Source organism: Nothoprocta perdicaria, unplaced genomic scaffold, assembly GCF_003342845.1.
Source record: "Nothoprocta perdicaria isolate Ctin4 unplaced genomic scaffold, notPer1 scaffold_232, whole genome shotgun sequence".
NCBI classification, from domain to species: domain Eukaryota; kingdom Metazoa; phylum Chordata; class Aves; order Tinamiformes; family Tinamidae; genus Nothoprocta; species Nothoprocta perdicaria.
Window position 1 is genome coordinate 664,724 of NW_020455458.1, and position 18,145 is coordinate 682,868.

An 18,145-nucleotide genomic window follows, 5' to 3' on the forward strand; every position below is an offset into this window, starting at 1 on the left:
CATGCCCGTGCGGAAGCAAGGTGAGGCGGGGGGCGGCGGCGCCGGTGCCGGTGCCGCCGGTGCCGCGCCGTGACCGCGTGCCCGCTCTGTGCCCGCAGACACGCAGCGCGCCCTGCGCCTCCTCGAGGAGTATCGCGCCCGTCTGCGCCGCGCCGAGGACCGCCCGCTGCGGAGCTCCATCGAGCGCGTCATCGGCATCTTCCAGAGCAACCTCTTCCAGGCGCTCATAGGTAACGGCTGCTGGCGGCGGGCGCGGCGCTCGCAACGCGCGGCCCCGCGCGCCCGGCCGCCGCAAGCGGCTCGCGGGGGCCCCGCGCGCGCTGCGTTCCGCGCACGGCCCCGCGCCCTAGCGCAGAGCCCTGTCCCGCCAGCCTCGGCGTAACAGGTGAACGAGCGAGGCAGCCGGCGCGGGCTTGCTCCGAGGTGGGCAGTGTGTGGGTGCTCCCGCTCTGAAAACATCGCCACGTTGGTATGTGTGGAGTTGAAGTGAGTGCAGAGGAGAGCTCGGGCAGGGCAGGCTGCAGCTCTCCCTGTCGCTGTGCTTCGGCGTGCAGCAGCAGCAGGAGGGGAGCGTTGCCGGTTCCTGGCTACAGCACTTGCCGTGCGCTGAGCGGTCGTGCTCCTGTGAGTGCTCTTGGACAGTGTGTACAGCCTGGCGTTCCTTGCACGTGGCTGCTTGGAAAAAAAGCTTGAGCCTGAACAGGACTCACTGCATCCTCCCTTGCTTTTGAAACTTCTGCAGGGGAGTGGTGAGATGCAGTTTCTTATGAATTAAGTGTTGTTATCTTTATGTCAGTTACAAATAATCTCCTCCTTAAACTAGCAAGACTTACAAAGTTCTGTATCCTTGTCTTTAAAAGAAGTCATACGCAGATTACTTCATTGATTAGATAGAAGCATTCTCGTTACTGTAAGTTTACTTTTGTAGCTTGGCGTTACCCAAACATGCAGCAAGTTGTTTATCAGATGAGTGTACATATAACTTTATAGTGCTGCAGCTTCCTTGCATCTAAATTGCGTTGGTAACGAGGAGACAAGCAAAACATAAGTATACATTGCCCTGTTGGGTGTGTTTGTTTTCTGGGGGGAGCWTTTCTTTCTTTTCACATAGTTTTTAGAGGATAGTCGTCTTATGTTTTTAGCAGATAAGTTCTTTATAGTTCTTGAAAGCCAACTGTGAAAACAGGTCAGTTCCAGAGATCTTGTGCTTCAGAAGCCTTTTGCATTTGCCTTCTATAGTCAGTCAATGGTAGCTAGCTCCGTGGTTAAAAACCAGGCTAGCCTTTGTGGGATATGTTTAATTAAAATTCTCTGGTGGATTGACATGCTGAAGTCTTGCATCAGAAACTTCAAGTACACTGATTAGGTTCTTTACTTTTTTTCCAGGAAATGTTAGTGTTGGTTGCCATCTCTCTCTTCTTCTCTTGGAGATCGGCCAATTTCACCATGTTTTCTCCCCTGCCCTCAGCGAGGTGCTTGTCAGTTACAGGGCATTAGCCATGGATGTTGTAAATAGCCACACACGCTCCCTTCTGACATCCACAAATGGATCTTTGTTGTCTCATCGGCTCTGCACTTAGTACTGGTAAACTTTGCTTCTTCCTATTTGCTGACTCCCTTCTGCAAAAGCAGAAAGCAGGAGTGGTGGTGTTGGCTGGATGGGCTGTGTAGCCTTTCCCTCTTAAAAGAAGTTGCATGCTGCGACCATTTGACCCCTCTTTTGGCTGTTATAGCTCATCTATGCCTGCACAGTAGGCTTATGCCTCCTGGATGTGCTGTATTAACTTTGCATTTACAGATTGAGTGATTGTTTATTATGAAGTGTTTCCAAACTGTAACAAACTGTTGCTCTGAGTGATAGTAGCAAAGAAGAGTTGCTTCCCAAGCAGTTGCTGCTCTCAGCTTCAGTCTCTCTCCTTTTACCTCTTCCTTTCCTTGGAAATACATAAGGGGKATCGTTAATGGTGACAGACTGCTCACCTGTGACTATTGCTTTTCCTGGAAACATCCTTTTGCGATGTGACTGCTGCGTGATGGGACAGGAGTGGATCAGGGAGATTCCCTGGGCAAGATGGTATGTGGAGGATGGTGCAGTTACTGTGAATCGTCAGCCTGTTCTTGCCTGCCTTCTTTTCATGGGCAMCTGGGAGCAGGCTGGATAAAGCTTTTGGTTATGCTGCAGATTAGACRTTGCTGGAATAAAGATTTTTTTCATTACTTCTGAGTTGGTTCTTAAGTAGAACTTTTCAAGAAGTAGAGATGTGTCTGTAAACTAAGCATCCAAAGCTGCTTTGACAGCAAGTTGCAAGCTCAGCTGTGAAGTTACTTCTCATGTAGATGCTTATTCCAGAAAGCAGGCTATTTCTTGTTTCTGGATTAAAAGAAATAGTAAATGCAAAGAACTCTCATCATTTCTCCCCTCTCTCCCTCCTTTTCTGACAAGTTGTTGCTGTATATCCAAGAGTTGCCTGTCAGTGACAGGTGAGAATGCTTGGCAAGGCAGGACATCTGCTTTTTAGTATCCCCATGTAAGAGTGCCTGGTACTTTAATTAAATGATTACCARTGGTCTTTCATTAAGATGGGTGTGTGAAGTAGTATTAGTTTTAAGTTCTGTTGTACTATCTCAGAATCATGGTGTCTTTTCTAAAGARTGTTTTCATGTTTGTAATTAAAATAGCTTTTTATTGCTGTTCTGATCATTGGTGAGATGGATCAGCTTACCAAGGGACTCGAGTAAAAYACTTGCATAAGGAGAGGTGAGATAAGATGTAGTTTTGGTTTGATAAAGAATTTGATATTTATCTTTAAAACACTGAGGTAATGCTTCTGCGTGCAGTTAAGTCTTACAGTATAGACACTTGCTTGTCTTAAAGATGCAGATTCTATAAAGGTACGGACAGGCATATCCTTTATTTCTACTTTTTTTTTAAAAAAAAGTGAGGGGGACTGCATGTGTATGTAAGTCTAATACTTCTATGGAAAAAATGTGAAGTTGATTTCTTTTTTGTAAACAGATTTTTCTTTTAATTAAAGCCTGTCTGTGTTTAATGGAATTCCTGCTGCAATTGAGCAAGTGAAAATAGTCTCTTAAAATTAAAAATAGTACTGGTTTATAAAAATGAGGCAGTTTACCAGTTTCTAAAATACTCGCTTCCTTACAGTAACTAACTCTCATTTACACAGGCAGCAGAAAAAGGGAATTTTAAAATGATTTCTGCAGACCTAGGCAGTGGAGTTGGCTGGGTGAAAGGCAGTGTGCTGCCTTTCTTGCCTTGTCCACCTAAAGTGTGTTTTCTTCTGTGTGAATGTTGTTGTTCTAACAATATTTTTATGTCTGTGAATATGCGAACATTTTTTGCTTAAAATGGCAAATCTGATGTGGGGGAGGCTGGATGTGTTGGATTTTTTTTTTTCTTTTTTTGAAGTCTAATTTATTTTACTTGGAGTTCATTTACACCAAGACCTGCGTCATGGATGCTGCTTATGACCTGATTATTTTTAACATTAATATGGAAAATGGAAATGTGGAAAACTTTGAGGAAAAAAATTGTGGCTGCAGTAACTCTCACTGAGCCAAAAAAAAAAGTATACTAGCAAAATAGTCTTCATAATTCTTGTGTATCAGAGAAAGAGAAGTGTTGTCTTGAATATATATGAAAATGATGGTTGCTTTAAGTTAAATGCTTAGTTCGGATTTATCTGTAGCTTGCCTGGAGGTGACTCTTGCAGGGATATCGAGCTCCCTCSTTTCTTGCCTCCCCAGTGCTCTCACTGGCTCAGCTCTGTCCATGCTGGCTTTTATCAACTGCATTGGGGAGAAAACCCTAGACTGAAGTTTAAAGAGGACTGGGAAGGGTTAGCGCTGTGAAAAAGTTTGTGCTACTTGGAGCACTCTGACCATGTTGCTGTCAGATGGCACGCGGCCCCACATCTCACGTGTGCTCCATGTACCATCCCTGCAGGTATCCTTGCTCTCTCAGCACCCTCTCAATTAGCCAGTATGGAAATATTTTCCATACTTGCTAGCTGAATTGAAATGGACTGTGATTAAAGCYGAAGTTTTTCTGTGTAACTGAAACCAAAAGTGCTTGTCCTGAGAAAACCTCAGTATCAGCTTTTATTCCAGGGATGTAGTTGGTTAATACAGCACGTGGCATGGTGACATAGTTAACTTTGCAAACCAGCACAGGCCATATAAAGGACTTCAGTCATGAGTTTGTGTCATTGTGCAAGACTGTTCTGGAGTTAACTTGAGAAAGGCTACTTGATGATTGCCTTCCACTTCCAGACTTAAGTTGAAGAATATTTATATTACAAATCTAGAAATTTCGAAAGTAACTCAAGGATCTGGTTAAATTATCAATGAATTTAACCCTTGATACGTTTTTATGACCTGCCCTCTCCCTATGCTCTCTACAACTTTAATAACAGAATATCTTTACTCGTATTTGGGCCCGAAACATTTATGTATGTTCAAGTTCTTACAACTTGAAGTTATTCCTTTGCTTCCAGCCAAGCTTCCTAAGGAGATGGTATTGGCAATATTTAGTACTGCTTCCTTCCTGAGGCTTTTGCCAGAGTCAGATTCAGCCTGAATTGACATGAAGTTGTGACCTCAAAGGTAATTAGGTTCTTAAAATATTTTCTCTTCTGCTTTTTAAATTTGGATAGAGGGAAGAGACCCTCATGGTATTTCAGTAATTTGAACAAAATTACTCTGTTGCTGTTAATATGCTTCTGGCACATTGCTTATTGCTGAAGAATGTCCCGCTTTAGAAAGAACTTCACATCTTCCTCAGGAAGGGGCTCCTGATGAGGGAAACAATCTCATTGCTCCTCCGCTTTGCAGAGCTGTTCGTCAGTTTGTATCTATGTCTGTAACGTAACTTGAAACTTGATAGTGTAGAAAGTCTCGGGGCTGCTATGTACTGCATGCCTCTGCTGTTGATGTCGTGTTTTGTGTGGTTTATGGTATGTGTATATGGTACTTCAATGTATTGGATTTTTTGACTTATGTGCTCTTTTTAATAGCCTAAAATAGCACACGGGGTTGAGTAGCTTCTGATGTGCAGATAAACAGTATCATGGCGGAAGATTATCCTTGTTGTGGTTGTGCTGTTTGTGTACTCAGCAGTGAATAGCTGCACTGTAGAATTTATCAATTACAGTATTATCCTCTCTACACTGCTACTATTAAAAGGGGCTGCCACGAGAAAACACTGTCAACAAATCTGCTCTTCATCTGGAAGCTGAAGAGGAACTGAAATTTGGAATAACTGTTTTAGTTTTCAGGTTCTGGGAGACTTTCCCTTTTCTGCTGTGTAAGTTTCTTGATTTTTTTTTAACCCCTTTACTGTGTTTTCTCACCTGTCACCTCTTAGTTGCTCTGTTTTTTCTTATGCTGCTTTGTACTGGGCTTTGCACCTAGTCTTGTCAACATGTGAATGAAAGACTTCGCTTTGGTCTTTGAGTGCAACGTAGAAGAGAAGGGRAAGCACAAGAAAGGAGATATGTTCTTATACCTGCTTCCATGGGGACCCCAGCAGCAAGGGCAGAGCTGGTGAAAYGTCTTGCTCGGCTCTGTGGCCGGAGTGCTGAGGGCCTGGTTGTGCTGGGGTATGTGCTAGGCATCTGGCTGCTTGTTTTTGGAGGGAGCTTGTTTTGGTGCAGGTGGAAGCTCCAAAGAAACTAGGATCTGGTGGCTGACTCGTTGTCTCCTTGCACAGATGGTTTCCTGAATTATAACTAGGCCAAATTTGGAAGAATGTTAAGAGATTGCAGGAGGGGTAGGGCTGACRCTAGAATAACCTCATTAACTTCATGTTCTTCCTCCAAATTAGAGCAGCTCTTTGGTAAAGTGTTTATAGGAATTTTGTCATGTGCAAATATCATCCCAGCAGTCCTCAAAAAGCTGAGTTATTTTGGCTGAAAATTAGAAAGATCAGCCAAAAACAGAGATGAAAAGAGGAAAAACTGTAAAAACTCTGCAGATTTAAGTTCCATACCAGAGACTAGTCTAAGAATTTGGCCCTAGGAAATATGTTACTGCTGATGAAGATGCTGGTATTTGGTGCCAACTACTTTTGTGTTGTCAACAGTGTCAATTTTCCCTTGGTATAAGAAACGAATGCTTGTGGTGTTTACTTGAAGCAGTGCTCTGGATCTGTATGAAACCTTAGCTGAAAGCACTGGRTGAACYTATCCCTGCAGCAGTTTGATTTCAGCTGCATTCCTTTGGAGAGAATCCTCCACAGTCCAGTAATGGAACTAGTAAGRCRACATCCTACAAACAAAAGTGACTAACAGCACCTTATTTATACCTCCTGAATTTCTTACTACCAAAGTCAGGASTAAACACACACTTTTAAGAAGAAAAAGTATGCTTTTATATAGACATATATATTATGCAATGATTTACAACCAGGGTTGAGATATYTGGAGAGGGCAAACAATTCTGGATTCGTTTTTAGTTTTATTTTTCCATGCTGGATCTAATGACTAAGTATGTGTGAAGTGATATTAAATGGGCAAAGATTGTGGTTTGGGCAGCAGGAGATGCCTATGCCAATTTTAAGCTGCCTGGTGACAACTTCCAAGTTTTTCCTATCTTRGCTGTGAAAACAGGAGAGAAGACCCTGTGGGATTCCAAAGGAAAATTGAAAGGAGACCTTGTGTAGGTATCTTGGAAGGAGCAACTGAGCAAAGAGGAAAATGTGAATGAACAGCTTGGAAAGCACAAGTGGACAGGCTGGCAAGGAGTGGAACATGGCTCATTCTAAAAGGCAGCCAAAAGCAAAAGAACAAACAATTACATCTAAGGTTAGCTGAGAGCAACTTCAGCTGAGTGCCAACCAAAGAGGCATCTGTGTAAGACTTGCGAGATATCATCTACTAGAGTTGGAGATGTTAAATGGCAAAGGAGGAGAATAGTGAAGGAAATATTGCAGAATGGAGACTTAAAAGGGTTGGGCATCAATGAAGCAAGTGGAAGATCTGAGGAGGAGAAATTGGATGCTGTGGTTTGTGGCGAACGATGCTGTAGAACAGAATTGGTTGGGAAGGAGATTACATTGCAACTTGTATTTTTAAGACTCTGTGTTTGTGCACAGTAGTAATTTTAGTTAAAAAAAAAGAAAAAAAAAGCTGAATGGAGCTTTACAGAGGTTGCGATGAGTCTGGCTTTCACATTTCATAGAATGAATGCGGACATTTATTTTCTCCAGGAGTGGTGGGGGGAAGGAAGGAGAGCTGAATACACAAAGAGAATATTTAACTGTCTTTGGGCATTGGATTGGTAAATGAATATGGACCTTTTTTATATTAAGCGCAAATTATACTCTTTTAATATAAACAAACCAAGGACTTAACGTGTAATGGAGTGCCATATTTTTTCAGGACAGTCTATGCATGGTCAGATTAACAGGCCTGTGTGTTTATGAAATACCTGTATTTGGGAAGATTGCCCATTTGCAATTCCTCCGTATGGATTAATAAAAGTTGATAAGAGGCAGACCAGTGAGAAATGGCAAAGAAATTGTTCACGTGGATGGATTCTTCAAGCTGAAGAAACACTTARCTGAAATAAGTAAACTTTTTGAAAGAATTCATAGGTTTTCTAATCACTTGTGGGTCTGGAGAAGAACATTTGCATGGGCAGAGTTTTCCAAACAAAGCAGAGCTGTAATGCTTTCCCTTTAGCTTGCATGTAAGCCTGGTAGTTGGCGCAAATGTATCTGGTAGTTTTCTCACTTGCTTCCTTTAGTTTTGGCTGAATTTGGTTTGTTTTCTAGTTGAACATCTGCTGAACAGAAGTACTTTATCCATGTCAGTGCAGAATTARCTGTTTAACTGGATCTCAAAAAGGCTTGGAAGCCTCTTCTCATATTCATATGCTGATTCTGGGAGACTTGAACCGTTTAAGAAGCTTGTTGTGAAAATGTCCATTTAGAAATGTAAGAACTTGATTTTCAAGCACCATAATCTCGTACGAGCTGTGAGCCATAAAGCCAGGCTGCAGGGTTTTGCTATCTGAAAATTGGTGGTCTGGGTCTTCGCTGGCTGAGCAAGCCTAAGGGGAGGAAAAAAGAACCAAATGTTTGAGGAGCTTATCAGTTTTGAGTGGGAGGGAAGGAGCTTTGGTAACTTTCCACTGATTCATACTGGGATTTCTGTTGGTTGAAATGGTCATGCATTCATGAGTTGTAAGGGCTCAAGGAGCAGTAAGGTGATGATTTGCTGATGACATTGAGTTACTCAGGAAGTTGAGGTGGATGCAAAAGCTACAGGCAGGTTTATGAAATTGCTTGGGCAATAAAATATCCAGGGAAATGAAGTGCAGATGGATGTGATGTGAAATACACCAAAAAAAAAAATTAATAAAAGGCTCTCAACTAACCATTATTGGTCTGGAACAGTTACTGGCATTATGAGAGAGTGTGATGACAAGAAGTAGGGGTTGACTGCCATACAAAGAGTATCTATGGAAGATCAGACCCTCTAGCCTGTAGAAAAGGTGATGGAGAGAAGAATGTAAGGGCTATAAAATAATGGGTGTCAAGTAGAAAAATAAGCATTGACTGTATTGGCACAAGCTTTAGATGAAAAATCAGGGGGCTTCAAATGAAGCTATCAGGTGGTAGGCTCAAGCCAAGAAAAGTAGTTTCCTGCCCACTAAATTGTGGAATTATGTTCTACAGGATGCTGTGAATGYGTTGAAAGAGGAATCACCTAGTTACTAAATGAATGAAAGAAGAATCACCCGATTACTAAATAGAGAACCTCTCTGTGGCTCAGGCAATTTGGAGAACAAGTGATAGGAACCTAAGAGGATATTTGAGGAGGAATTGACACTTGCTTGTTGCATTTGTGTGCTTTTTCTCTAGATCACTCTTTTGGTTTTGTTAGTGGGGTAGCCTAGATTCAGAACAGCCATGCTCGTATTCTCTTTGAAGTGTTTTAGGTTGAAATCAGTGTGTCTTTTTCCTTGGGAGGCAGGAGATGAGGAAAAGAAGCTCTGCTGGCCAGCCTCTCTTGTTCAAGAAGGCCTTTGGGGGTGGAAAAAACCCCCACAACTAACAAAAGAAGTTCGGAATGAATTAATTGCAGCCTACAGTGCATAAGGACGTCTCTGTTTTACTATTAAATACATTTCATTTTGAAATRCATCCTTTTGTTGAAGAGAGCTGAGAGTAGGTGATGAATGCTTATTGCTTAACAAGATTACCTCTGTTCTCAAAGATTTGCCGCTGCATCAATAACTTGAGGAGSTTTTTTCATGTGGGTCAGCTGCAGAAGCAATCCTGCGTGCAGCCTTTTATCATCACTGCTGCTTCCCTCTTTAGCCAATATTTTTTACCTTTAGGAGGAATTAGTTGCATTTGGTGGACAAACTAAATAGCTAGAAGGGATCATCATAAAAATCCTCAAAAGATCCCTTCTGRATTAGTGGGCTGTTTCCTAGAATGCAAAGTAGGATTTTAGAGCTCATCAGAAATGAGCAAACTGGAGGGAAGAGCACAAAAAAACAAAACCCAACCAACCAAAACTTCCCAAAGTGCCTATTCTTTGTGTGCAAAGCTGCTAAATGCATTAAGAGTGAAAAATCTCAAATGAAAATGCRGTCAAGGTTGCAGGTATGACTGTGATGCTTGATTTTGTGTGTTTTGTGGTAGCAGTTCAGAACTGTGTGCTGGTGTACAGCACACAAGGCATCAGTCCCCTGTTTTACATAGACCACTCATCCAGGACAGTCTGTTGCAGTGGATGTGTTTGTGTGAAGCTTGCCTGGAATTTTGTGGCATTTCTTTAAGCAAAGTCTCTAACTTTAGTTGAAGCACTTCGTCTTTTTGTTGCATTCGAGTTATCAGCTGGGTTGCTTGAATTCCCAACAATTTGTCATGCTCAAAATCTTGATGCAATTAAAAGGAAGCATGCCTCATATGCAAAGCCAAGAATTTGTTCCTGGTCTAATTAAAGTCTTAACAGCCTAATGAGGATCTTGCTGCTACTCGCAGTGATACCAATACATTTCATATTCTATACAGTCAGTACGTACTAGCTTAGTTACCCATCCAGTTCTCTGGTGTTAGGTGCTGCCTTTCTGGTTCACAAGTACATGCCCTYGATTTTGGGTTAGGCTGGGCAGGGGAATGGGAGACTGACTGGTCCTGGAAGCCCTTTCCCGGGAGGTAGATACTATGGACGGTTTCTTCATGAGGTTGGTTGTTTCTGTTAGCCGACGAGCTCTGCCCTTTGTTCTTCCTTCATTAGTTTGTAATTCCATGTCGCGTTTAGCTTGTTATAATTACGCTATGTTTTTATATGCACCCAGTGCATTTTACATATGCTGGATGCTGACTCTTTGTTCTCTTTATCCCTTCAAACGGTTCCGTTCTCAAGACTGGRCTCCTTTGGCCAGTAATTAGAGATCAGCAAGTTGCTCATAGCCCTGGGGCCTCGACTGTCACCTGGGAATGTTCTCAAGGCCTCTGCTGTCATCCCATGTCTGGGCTGCTCTAGGCTGCTTTGTATCCTCGTGTCAYGGACTATTCATTTCATGCAGAATAACCGCTTGTTGTTAATACCCAACAGTTACAGAAATACATGTGCATATGTGCATGCACACGTGATAGATGCATCTTTCACTGAGCTTGGGATAACTGTGTCATGCAACACCTAGTGTTTTCTGTGCTTATTTATAATATATGAAATATAATGTGTTTAATAATTAGAGTTTTCCTGTACATATTCTATTTTATAGAAACTACATATAACATGTAAACTATAAGTATTTTAAAATTGTTTCATTACATTATTATCCRAAGTGAAGTAAAAGCTATACAAATTAGATAAGTCAAAATATGTGGTCTTTAAATCATTGGTTTTACAGAGCACCCCTCAGCTAACCTTCCGGGCGGGCCAAGACAAGTCCCGGCGGCCTGGGCAGTCGCCTTCCCCTTAGCAAAGTGCAGTCAGAGGTGTCCCGTGTGCGGCTGTGAGGGCGCCCGCGGGGCTGCGCGGGCCGGGTCCCATTCACACGGGTGCTGAGGTGCCTGGCGCGGCTCTTGCGGGCGCTGCACAGAGCCGTGCATGTGGCGAGCACAGGCCTTGCCTCATTGCTGAGCAGTGGCAGCAAACAGATCCGAAGGAATGATATCATGTTTCTGGAWGGCAGCCTGGCACTCAGAGACATCCTCTGTGCAGAGCTGGTGGAGGCTCTTCAAGTGTCATCAAATGTACTTCATTTAGGAGAGGTCATCAGAATTTGTTTACTGCTTTTGCAGCTCTACAGTCTTCTATTAAATGAAAAAAGCCTACTTTCTCCTTAATGCCCAGTAGTCCCACTTTTTAGAATTGCTGCTCTGTTGCATGCTTTGTATAGAATTTTACTCCTGTTGCCATCAATAATATTGTTGATTTGACCATGTAATGGGCTTTTAACTTGTGACCTGGCATGATTCCAATACATGTTTTCTACTGTGTTGCCTACCATTTCTCATTCCTTGTGTCTGTGACCTTCTTGAAACAACCCTTCGTGCCCTGAGATCTCTGATCTGACTTGAATTATTTTTTCTGTAGGAAAACAGAAAAAAAAATCTCCTCCTGTTCAGGATAGGAGATAATCCATCTTAGAATTAATATGGGAGGAACAGGATGAGATGTCCAAGTACGCATTCAGATTGAGAAGTGACTGTAAGCATGAACATAACCTGTAAATTTTTTCTGTTTTACAACCAGCTGTTTTTAAGACCTGTGAAGATATTGAACTTTTCTATTAAGAATGCATCWAGAGATTTGTATGGTTTGATTAGATGTTCTAAATGTTTGCACATAAAGCAGTGTTCTTGTGGATTGTTCCCTAGCAATTAATCAGTAGGAGAAATTTTAGGTTGGATTACAGTGTGCCCTGAGTGTTTGGCTTCACAAGATGCAGTTGTCCAGCGCACGATCCTTACACAGTTAATGCAGTCAGGGTTCTTGGCCTGCCTGGATTCTTAAGTGTTTAATGTTTGCATTTCATAGAGTAAAAATGTAAATAGAAGTTAACGTTATTGTGTAGTCACAGAGTTCCTAGAAACTTTCTTTTTATGGATTTGCAGAGAGATCAGGATAAAAAACTCATCTGTGTTAACCGGTGTGTGTATGTTTGACATTTTTCAGTACTGAATATATTTTGCTGTCCTTTATATATCCTGTACACTTTTTTGACTTCTGTTTTCCGTATCTTGGTATACTTTATGAAACAAATCATACTGTGGTACAAATAAAGGGCTACCTTCACTGGCGGTGAGACTTAATTGAATAGTAGCAGAATTCAGCGTGGGTGCCCTAGATTTCCCCTGTAAAACACTTGCACAAATAACCGCTTCCCATAAATAATGTAGTGATCTTCCTGGCTTGGTTGCTGTGGATTGCAGCTGAAGAATCAACTTAAACCACTGGCTTTTCTAATATGTGAAGCACCACTTACTAGAGAAGAGGCTTTATTTGGTGCATTTGATTGTCCTGTAGCTGCATTAACATCAATACATCAGAAATTTGCAAGTGAGAGAACTAATGTGAGAAATWGCTGAAAAGGCAATTAGTGTCTGTTAAGCTGTTTTGCTCTTGTATATCTAGGTCACATAACATCTTCAGCAACCCTTGCTGTTATTCCTTCCAATCAGCAGCGCTAGAAAAATGTACATCTTTAAAAATTAATGTAAGCAGTTGATAGGAATTTGAGTCTTGCTCAGAGAGATGATATAAATGGAATTGGAGAGTTGTACTGCTCTGAGCTGGTAGCGAGCAGCAGCGCTTATGTAGGGCTGGAGTGGTCAAGCTCTTTTTCCTGTGGCCCAGGTCCATCTAAAAGGCATCAGTTCTTGTGCCACAGTTACCGTGTCTGGGCAGCTGTTGAAAAGCTACAAGTGGAGAACTTCTCATTCTCACTTCTCTGTGGGTTTATAATGGGATCCTCTTCACTTCTTGGGCTGTCTTAMACATGTCTTCTGTGAAGTTGTGTAATTAGGGACATGGGTTACAATTCCTGTTTGGCAGATTGTACTTTCAAGAAGAAATTAAACACTTTGCAACCTAAGTTCTTCCTTCTTCTGCTCTTCCCTTAATTTAAATTTGTGAAGGTATAAGGTTTTTTTGAATGTGGGTGATTACAGCTGTGATTACAGTTGTAGCAAATGCCAGGTGCTGTACTTCCATAGAAGTATCTTTAATTAGGTATGTTTTCTGCTGATGCTTCACAGTAGCAGACAAAACTAGTGCGTCCAGGTTCCTTTTCCCAAAGGGTTTTTCAGCTGAGTCCCCAAGGTTGTAGGAAAGAAATGTTTAGTAGTTCTTAAATATGACTTCTGCTTCATACTGTTAAAGTTTCATCCTGTCCCTGCTATTCAGTACAGTCTCCATCCTCTTACTCTTGACCTTTCAACTTCTGATTAACAGCAGACTTTATCACTACACTTCTGCTTCTGTGGTTATTTAAGTAAAACTTTTGCCATAAAAATGGCATTAAAATGTTGTGTTGAATAGGAGATGTCAGAGAACAAAAGGCTCTATTAGCTGCAGTTGTCTATACCATGGCGTAAACACAGTCTCCTTCGCTGCAGTTACTGCACATGTTTGTGCTGGTCCTGCTGCAGCTCTGCTGCTAGGGGCAGAACCTGAAGTGTGCAGCAATGGATAGGTGCAGATGTGAGGGAGGGTGGAGAGAGTGTCCAGGGGGAGGTTGAGGTTGTCTGGTGATACAGTCATCTTGAAGTACTTGAAAAAATAGGAGGTATCCTAACTAGTTTTGCAGGAGGAAAAGGAGGTTAAATTTAGGCTTCAATTACTATGACATTCTAACTTCACAATTTTTTCACATCTCTAGATATTCAAGAATTTTATGAAGTGACCTTACTGGACAATCCAAAATGTATTGATCACTCTCAGCCCTCTGAACCAATACAGCCTGTGAATACTTGGGACTTTTCCAGCCTTCCCAGCACAACAGTGACATCAGAAACACTGCCAAGCAGCCTTAGCCCGAGTGTAGAGGTATGTTATAGCAATCTGCTTACTTTCTGATTGAGGCTATTAAGTCAACTTTCTTCTTTCCTTCATTTTATAAAATACTTAATTCCACAGAAAACTTCTTAGTCTTAAGATTAATACTCATATGAGATTTAACTATTGAAATGTTGGATATGAGGTTTGTGCATTTTTCTAACTGTACCATTAAGACTCTTAAATTAAATTTATGCTCTGAATTTAGAAACCTCACTGATACATTTAACATGGTTATGCCTCCCTACCAATTTTTTTTCAGTCATAATTTCATGAATAATTTTGGAAGATCTGAAGCTCTGTTTTTTTGATAAGTGCAATTTTCAATATGTTCATAAGAAACCCTCTGCTATGTAGAGTGGTGTTTTAGAAGTGTTTTTTTATCTTTTAATGCTGTAAGTAATTTTTTTTTTTCAGTAGAGCATAAGAAAACAGCTGAGAAATGCATGCCTGTGTACATTGTTGCTGAATCAAGATGTCCTCTGCCCAGGCTGCCGTAGAAATGTTGCTTGCATTTCCTACACTGGTCATATGGTGCGACTCCAAAGGCAGGAACTTTGAGTTGTGCCTTYAGTGCTGGCACTGCTGTGCTGGGGCTGGGGGCAGCGACTCTGACTCCTTTCTGTGTAACAGAGCTCAGGAAAAGAGGGCTAATGCTGCAACCTCTAGGAAGGCTGGGGAATGCCTAGCAAGGTAAAGTGGTCAGGCTGTGCTGAATGAGCTCTAAGAGGAGATTAAGAGGAGAAGAAAGTAGATTAGGAGGAAAATAAGTGCTTGTGCTTATTGAGACATCTAGGAAAGCTGTCAAAAATGCCTTAGAGGAAGCTTAAAGGAAACATGAGAATTGTGCAGACTTTTGTCAGAAAGTAGGAAATGACTTGTTTGAGGACTGTGCAACAAAAAGGGTATAGAAAAACTAAAGCTGACTGAAAATCTGAGGACTGAGGAAGAAATGAAGACAGWTAAAATTAATATTGCTTAAAAGAAATGAACACTTAATTGAGAAACAGGGTTTTGCTAGTGTATTTTTAGGCCACTGTGAAAAGAAGAGTAACAATATTCTGTGCCCCTAGCAGATGTATTACGTTTGCACCACAGTAATAGGTTTAGCTAAAACTTCTTTTAGTCTTTCTAAGCACGAGAATAGGTGTGCGTGGGAGTCTCCCTCAGTGCAGGCCTGTAAGGACAGCTTACCTGTGTCTGTCACAAATGGCTTCACTTTTTTTTTTCTCCTCTAATGTATCTTGGACCTGCGTGACAGACTGACAGATCTGCGTCCCTACCAAACCTGTGCGATTGCGGGGATGTTGCTAAAAGTGACTCAGGTGCCAGCAGCCGTGACTGAAGCAGATACAGCTCTAAGCATCTTCTACTAGGATAATATGTATGCTTCATGCTTATAGATGAAGCATTCAGGAATCCTGGATATTAATAAATATAGACTCTGTGGTCATTACTGGGCCCCTCTCCACCAAAAATGGAAAACTCTTCTAGTATAATTTTACTACTTCTGCTACTAAGAAGTTCACAAAGATACCAGCTTGTCAAACCAAGTGTGATGTTGTCCTGATATCTTTCAGAAATCTCCCTATGGATGTATGTAGGTGTATGCACAGATAATATTTAATTTTGAAGGCATGTCCTTAGATTTTTTTTTTCTTTGTTCATGTGCTAGTGAACTGCCAGCAATATCAGGGCTGGTCAATGGCACGAGCCAGTGACAATGGGCACATTGTTGTGGCACATGACACTGTGCTGAAAAAGAATGGCCTAATGGAGGYGGGCTCGCTGCGGACACCAGCGCCTGTGTCATGTCAGTGCATGAACCATTTCTTCCTTGCACTGCTTCTCTGGTGCAATGCAATGGTCACAGTCTATAGTGTCACCTGAATGAAGCCTGATATATGGTAGGTTACTTTGTGGTTCTTCTGAGTGGCCCAGATCTGGACCGTTATGGCAAAGCTCGTCCTCCTTGAGCCTGTGTCTCAAATGTCACGTGAAAGTCGGACAGTTGTTTGACCTTCATTATATGAAAGATACCTTCTACTTGCTTTCAGTACGTAAAGCRTAGTCACACATGTTGGTGTTGGTGCTAAACCGAGCTTTCTCACAGTCTTTGTCACCTATAGTAAATGTTGTCTTTTTTTTTTAATGCTACTTGAGGAATGCTGTTTTTCCATGTTTTAGTTAGCCCTTTCTGAAGTGTGGGGTGTGTGTATGTATTTTTTAAATAAAAGCTGTCAGTTTTCACACTTGAAGGGCTGCTGCCCAGTTCAATGTTAGTTCATTAATCTGGTGTAACCAGATCAACTTATCCGCTGGACTTTGAGATTTACTTAGCTTTATTTTGTGGTGCTAGGCTGGTAAGATTATGTGTGATAAAGGAATAGGACAGTTTTTCTGCTTGTGATTTAGTAGCCTTAGATATTATATTACAAACCCTATTTCTTTTATCTTAATGATAATTTTTTGATAGAGCTTTCCTCCAGCTGCCAGTTTGATGGTATTTGTGAGATGGGAGTTGCCTAAGGGTGAAATATAAGGGCCCCCTACAGTGATTACGGGTTGTATTACAAGAACCTTATACACAGCTGACTTTGGGAATGACTTCTTAGCAATGTGTGGTCATGTGTATGCACAGAATCGTGGCACGCAGACTTCAGTTGCCTGAGGACTTTTAATGGGACTTAAGTAGCCTAGTTTTGTTTTTTATTACTTTTTCTGGATGGAAAACACTAGAATTTTTAATTCCCATAAGGATTGTAGCAGAGAAAGTTAGAGCAACAGATTTCCTGTTCAGGGACCCGTTTTCTTTTCCATGCTTTATGTTTCCTGGAAGCTCTGACAGCTTGGTTTAGTTTGCAGTACTAAAGATGATGAGGAAAAAAAGAGATTCAAGACTGATGAGCAGAAAGGGAATGTTAAAATCTTAATCCTTTCAATACTAGGTATGAACAAAAGACAAATAGAGGATCATTTCCAAGAAAAGATGTAAGGTGTATATGTGATTTTTTTTTTTTTTTTTCCCCTCCCTATGGGCATTAAGTGATGACTTTTAGTTGTGCAAACTTGTCAGCAAAGCAGCTGACATCTACAGCAAGATATATTGATTTTTTTGATCACTTATTGCTAGCAATATTGTGGAAGAAATACTGTAAGAGGGAGCATCTTCCTAGGCCCTTCTGGCAGGGATCTGCAGTGCCATCTGTAGGGGAGACAGTTGGTGCTTGGGAAGTGCTTGCTCAATAGACAGAGCTGCAGTTGCTGCTAAGCAAATTTTCCCACTGAGGTGCTGAATTTATGGGACTGACGATATGTTCTCCGAATCACTGGTAGGAGTCTCCTTCAAACACCTTCCTTGCTTTAACAGCCAAGAAGACTCAGTACTGGTCAGTCTGCCAATATGCTGTGTACTCCTGGTGCCTTCCTGCTACTTTTTGCTTGTGTCTGTAGGGTGTACTGCCCAGTACGAGTCTTTGTTGAGTATCTAACAGTGCGCAGCTCTRGGGCCCTTAGCAGCCTTGGCTGTTCCCAAATGGTGACTTTACAATAGGAGGATGACACTTGGTTCGCTGTGTGCTTTCATTCTTCAAATCCAGACTCTTTGTACAAACAGGAAAACGTAAGTCTCAAATGGAAGCTAAAAGTCTTGCAGCAGCAGGCTAGTGGTCAGATTACATGCAAGGAGGAGAGGAAAAAAAAGAAACGTGGTCAGTTCAAGATGTGCATACCAGCAATAAAGATGTGGCATTCCTAATTACTTGTTTCTTGAGTACCTCTGAGTTCAAAACTGAAAGGAAAATTATCATCAAAAAAAAATCCATTCTTTTTAAAAAACAAGAACCCCCTCCCCCAAACCTATAATGTAGACTCTTCCATCCGGGTTTTAATGTTTTAATGGAACTAGTTATATTAGGTTACAGAATCCTGTAATTTTAATTCTTTATTTAACCAAAGGTGCCGAGAAGATAATAGCAGTGATGCTGGTGCTTGATCTTTACTGGGTCTTTGAAATGTCTCTTCAGAGGTGCTGAAGCTGGGCAAGGACCTACCCCTGCAAAGCAGAGCTGAGCCTGCTTCTCTGGTTATACCTGTGCAACTGA

At 41.6% G+C, this 18,145-nt stretch overlaps 1 protein-coding gene across 5 annotated transcripts in view; it reads left to right on the forward strand.

Moving 5' to 3' along the window:
- Position 1: 1 nt before the first annotated feature.
- The window catches only part of DLG1 (discs large MAGUK scaffold protein 1), a 122,042-nt gene continuing 103,898 nt past the window's right edge, over positions 2 to 18,145 (forward strand). For all 5 annotated transcript variants that reach the window (XM_026039515.1, XM_026039516.1, XM_026039517.1 and 2 more), the window contains exons 1-3: positions 2 to 20; positions 99 to 230; positions 13,867 to 14,033. In XM_026039515.1, coding sequence (XP_025895300.1) covers positions 2 to 20; positions 99 to 230; positions 13,867 to 14,033 — 318 coding nt within the window. The remainder of the gene's footprint in view (positions 21 to 98; positions 231 to 13,866; positions 14,034 to 18,145) is intronic.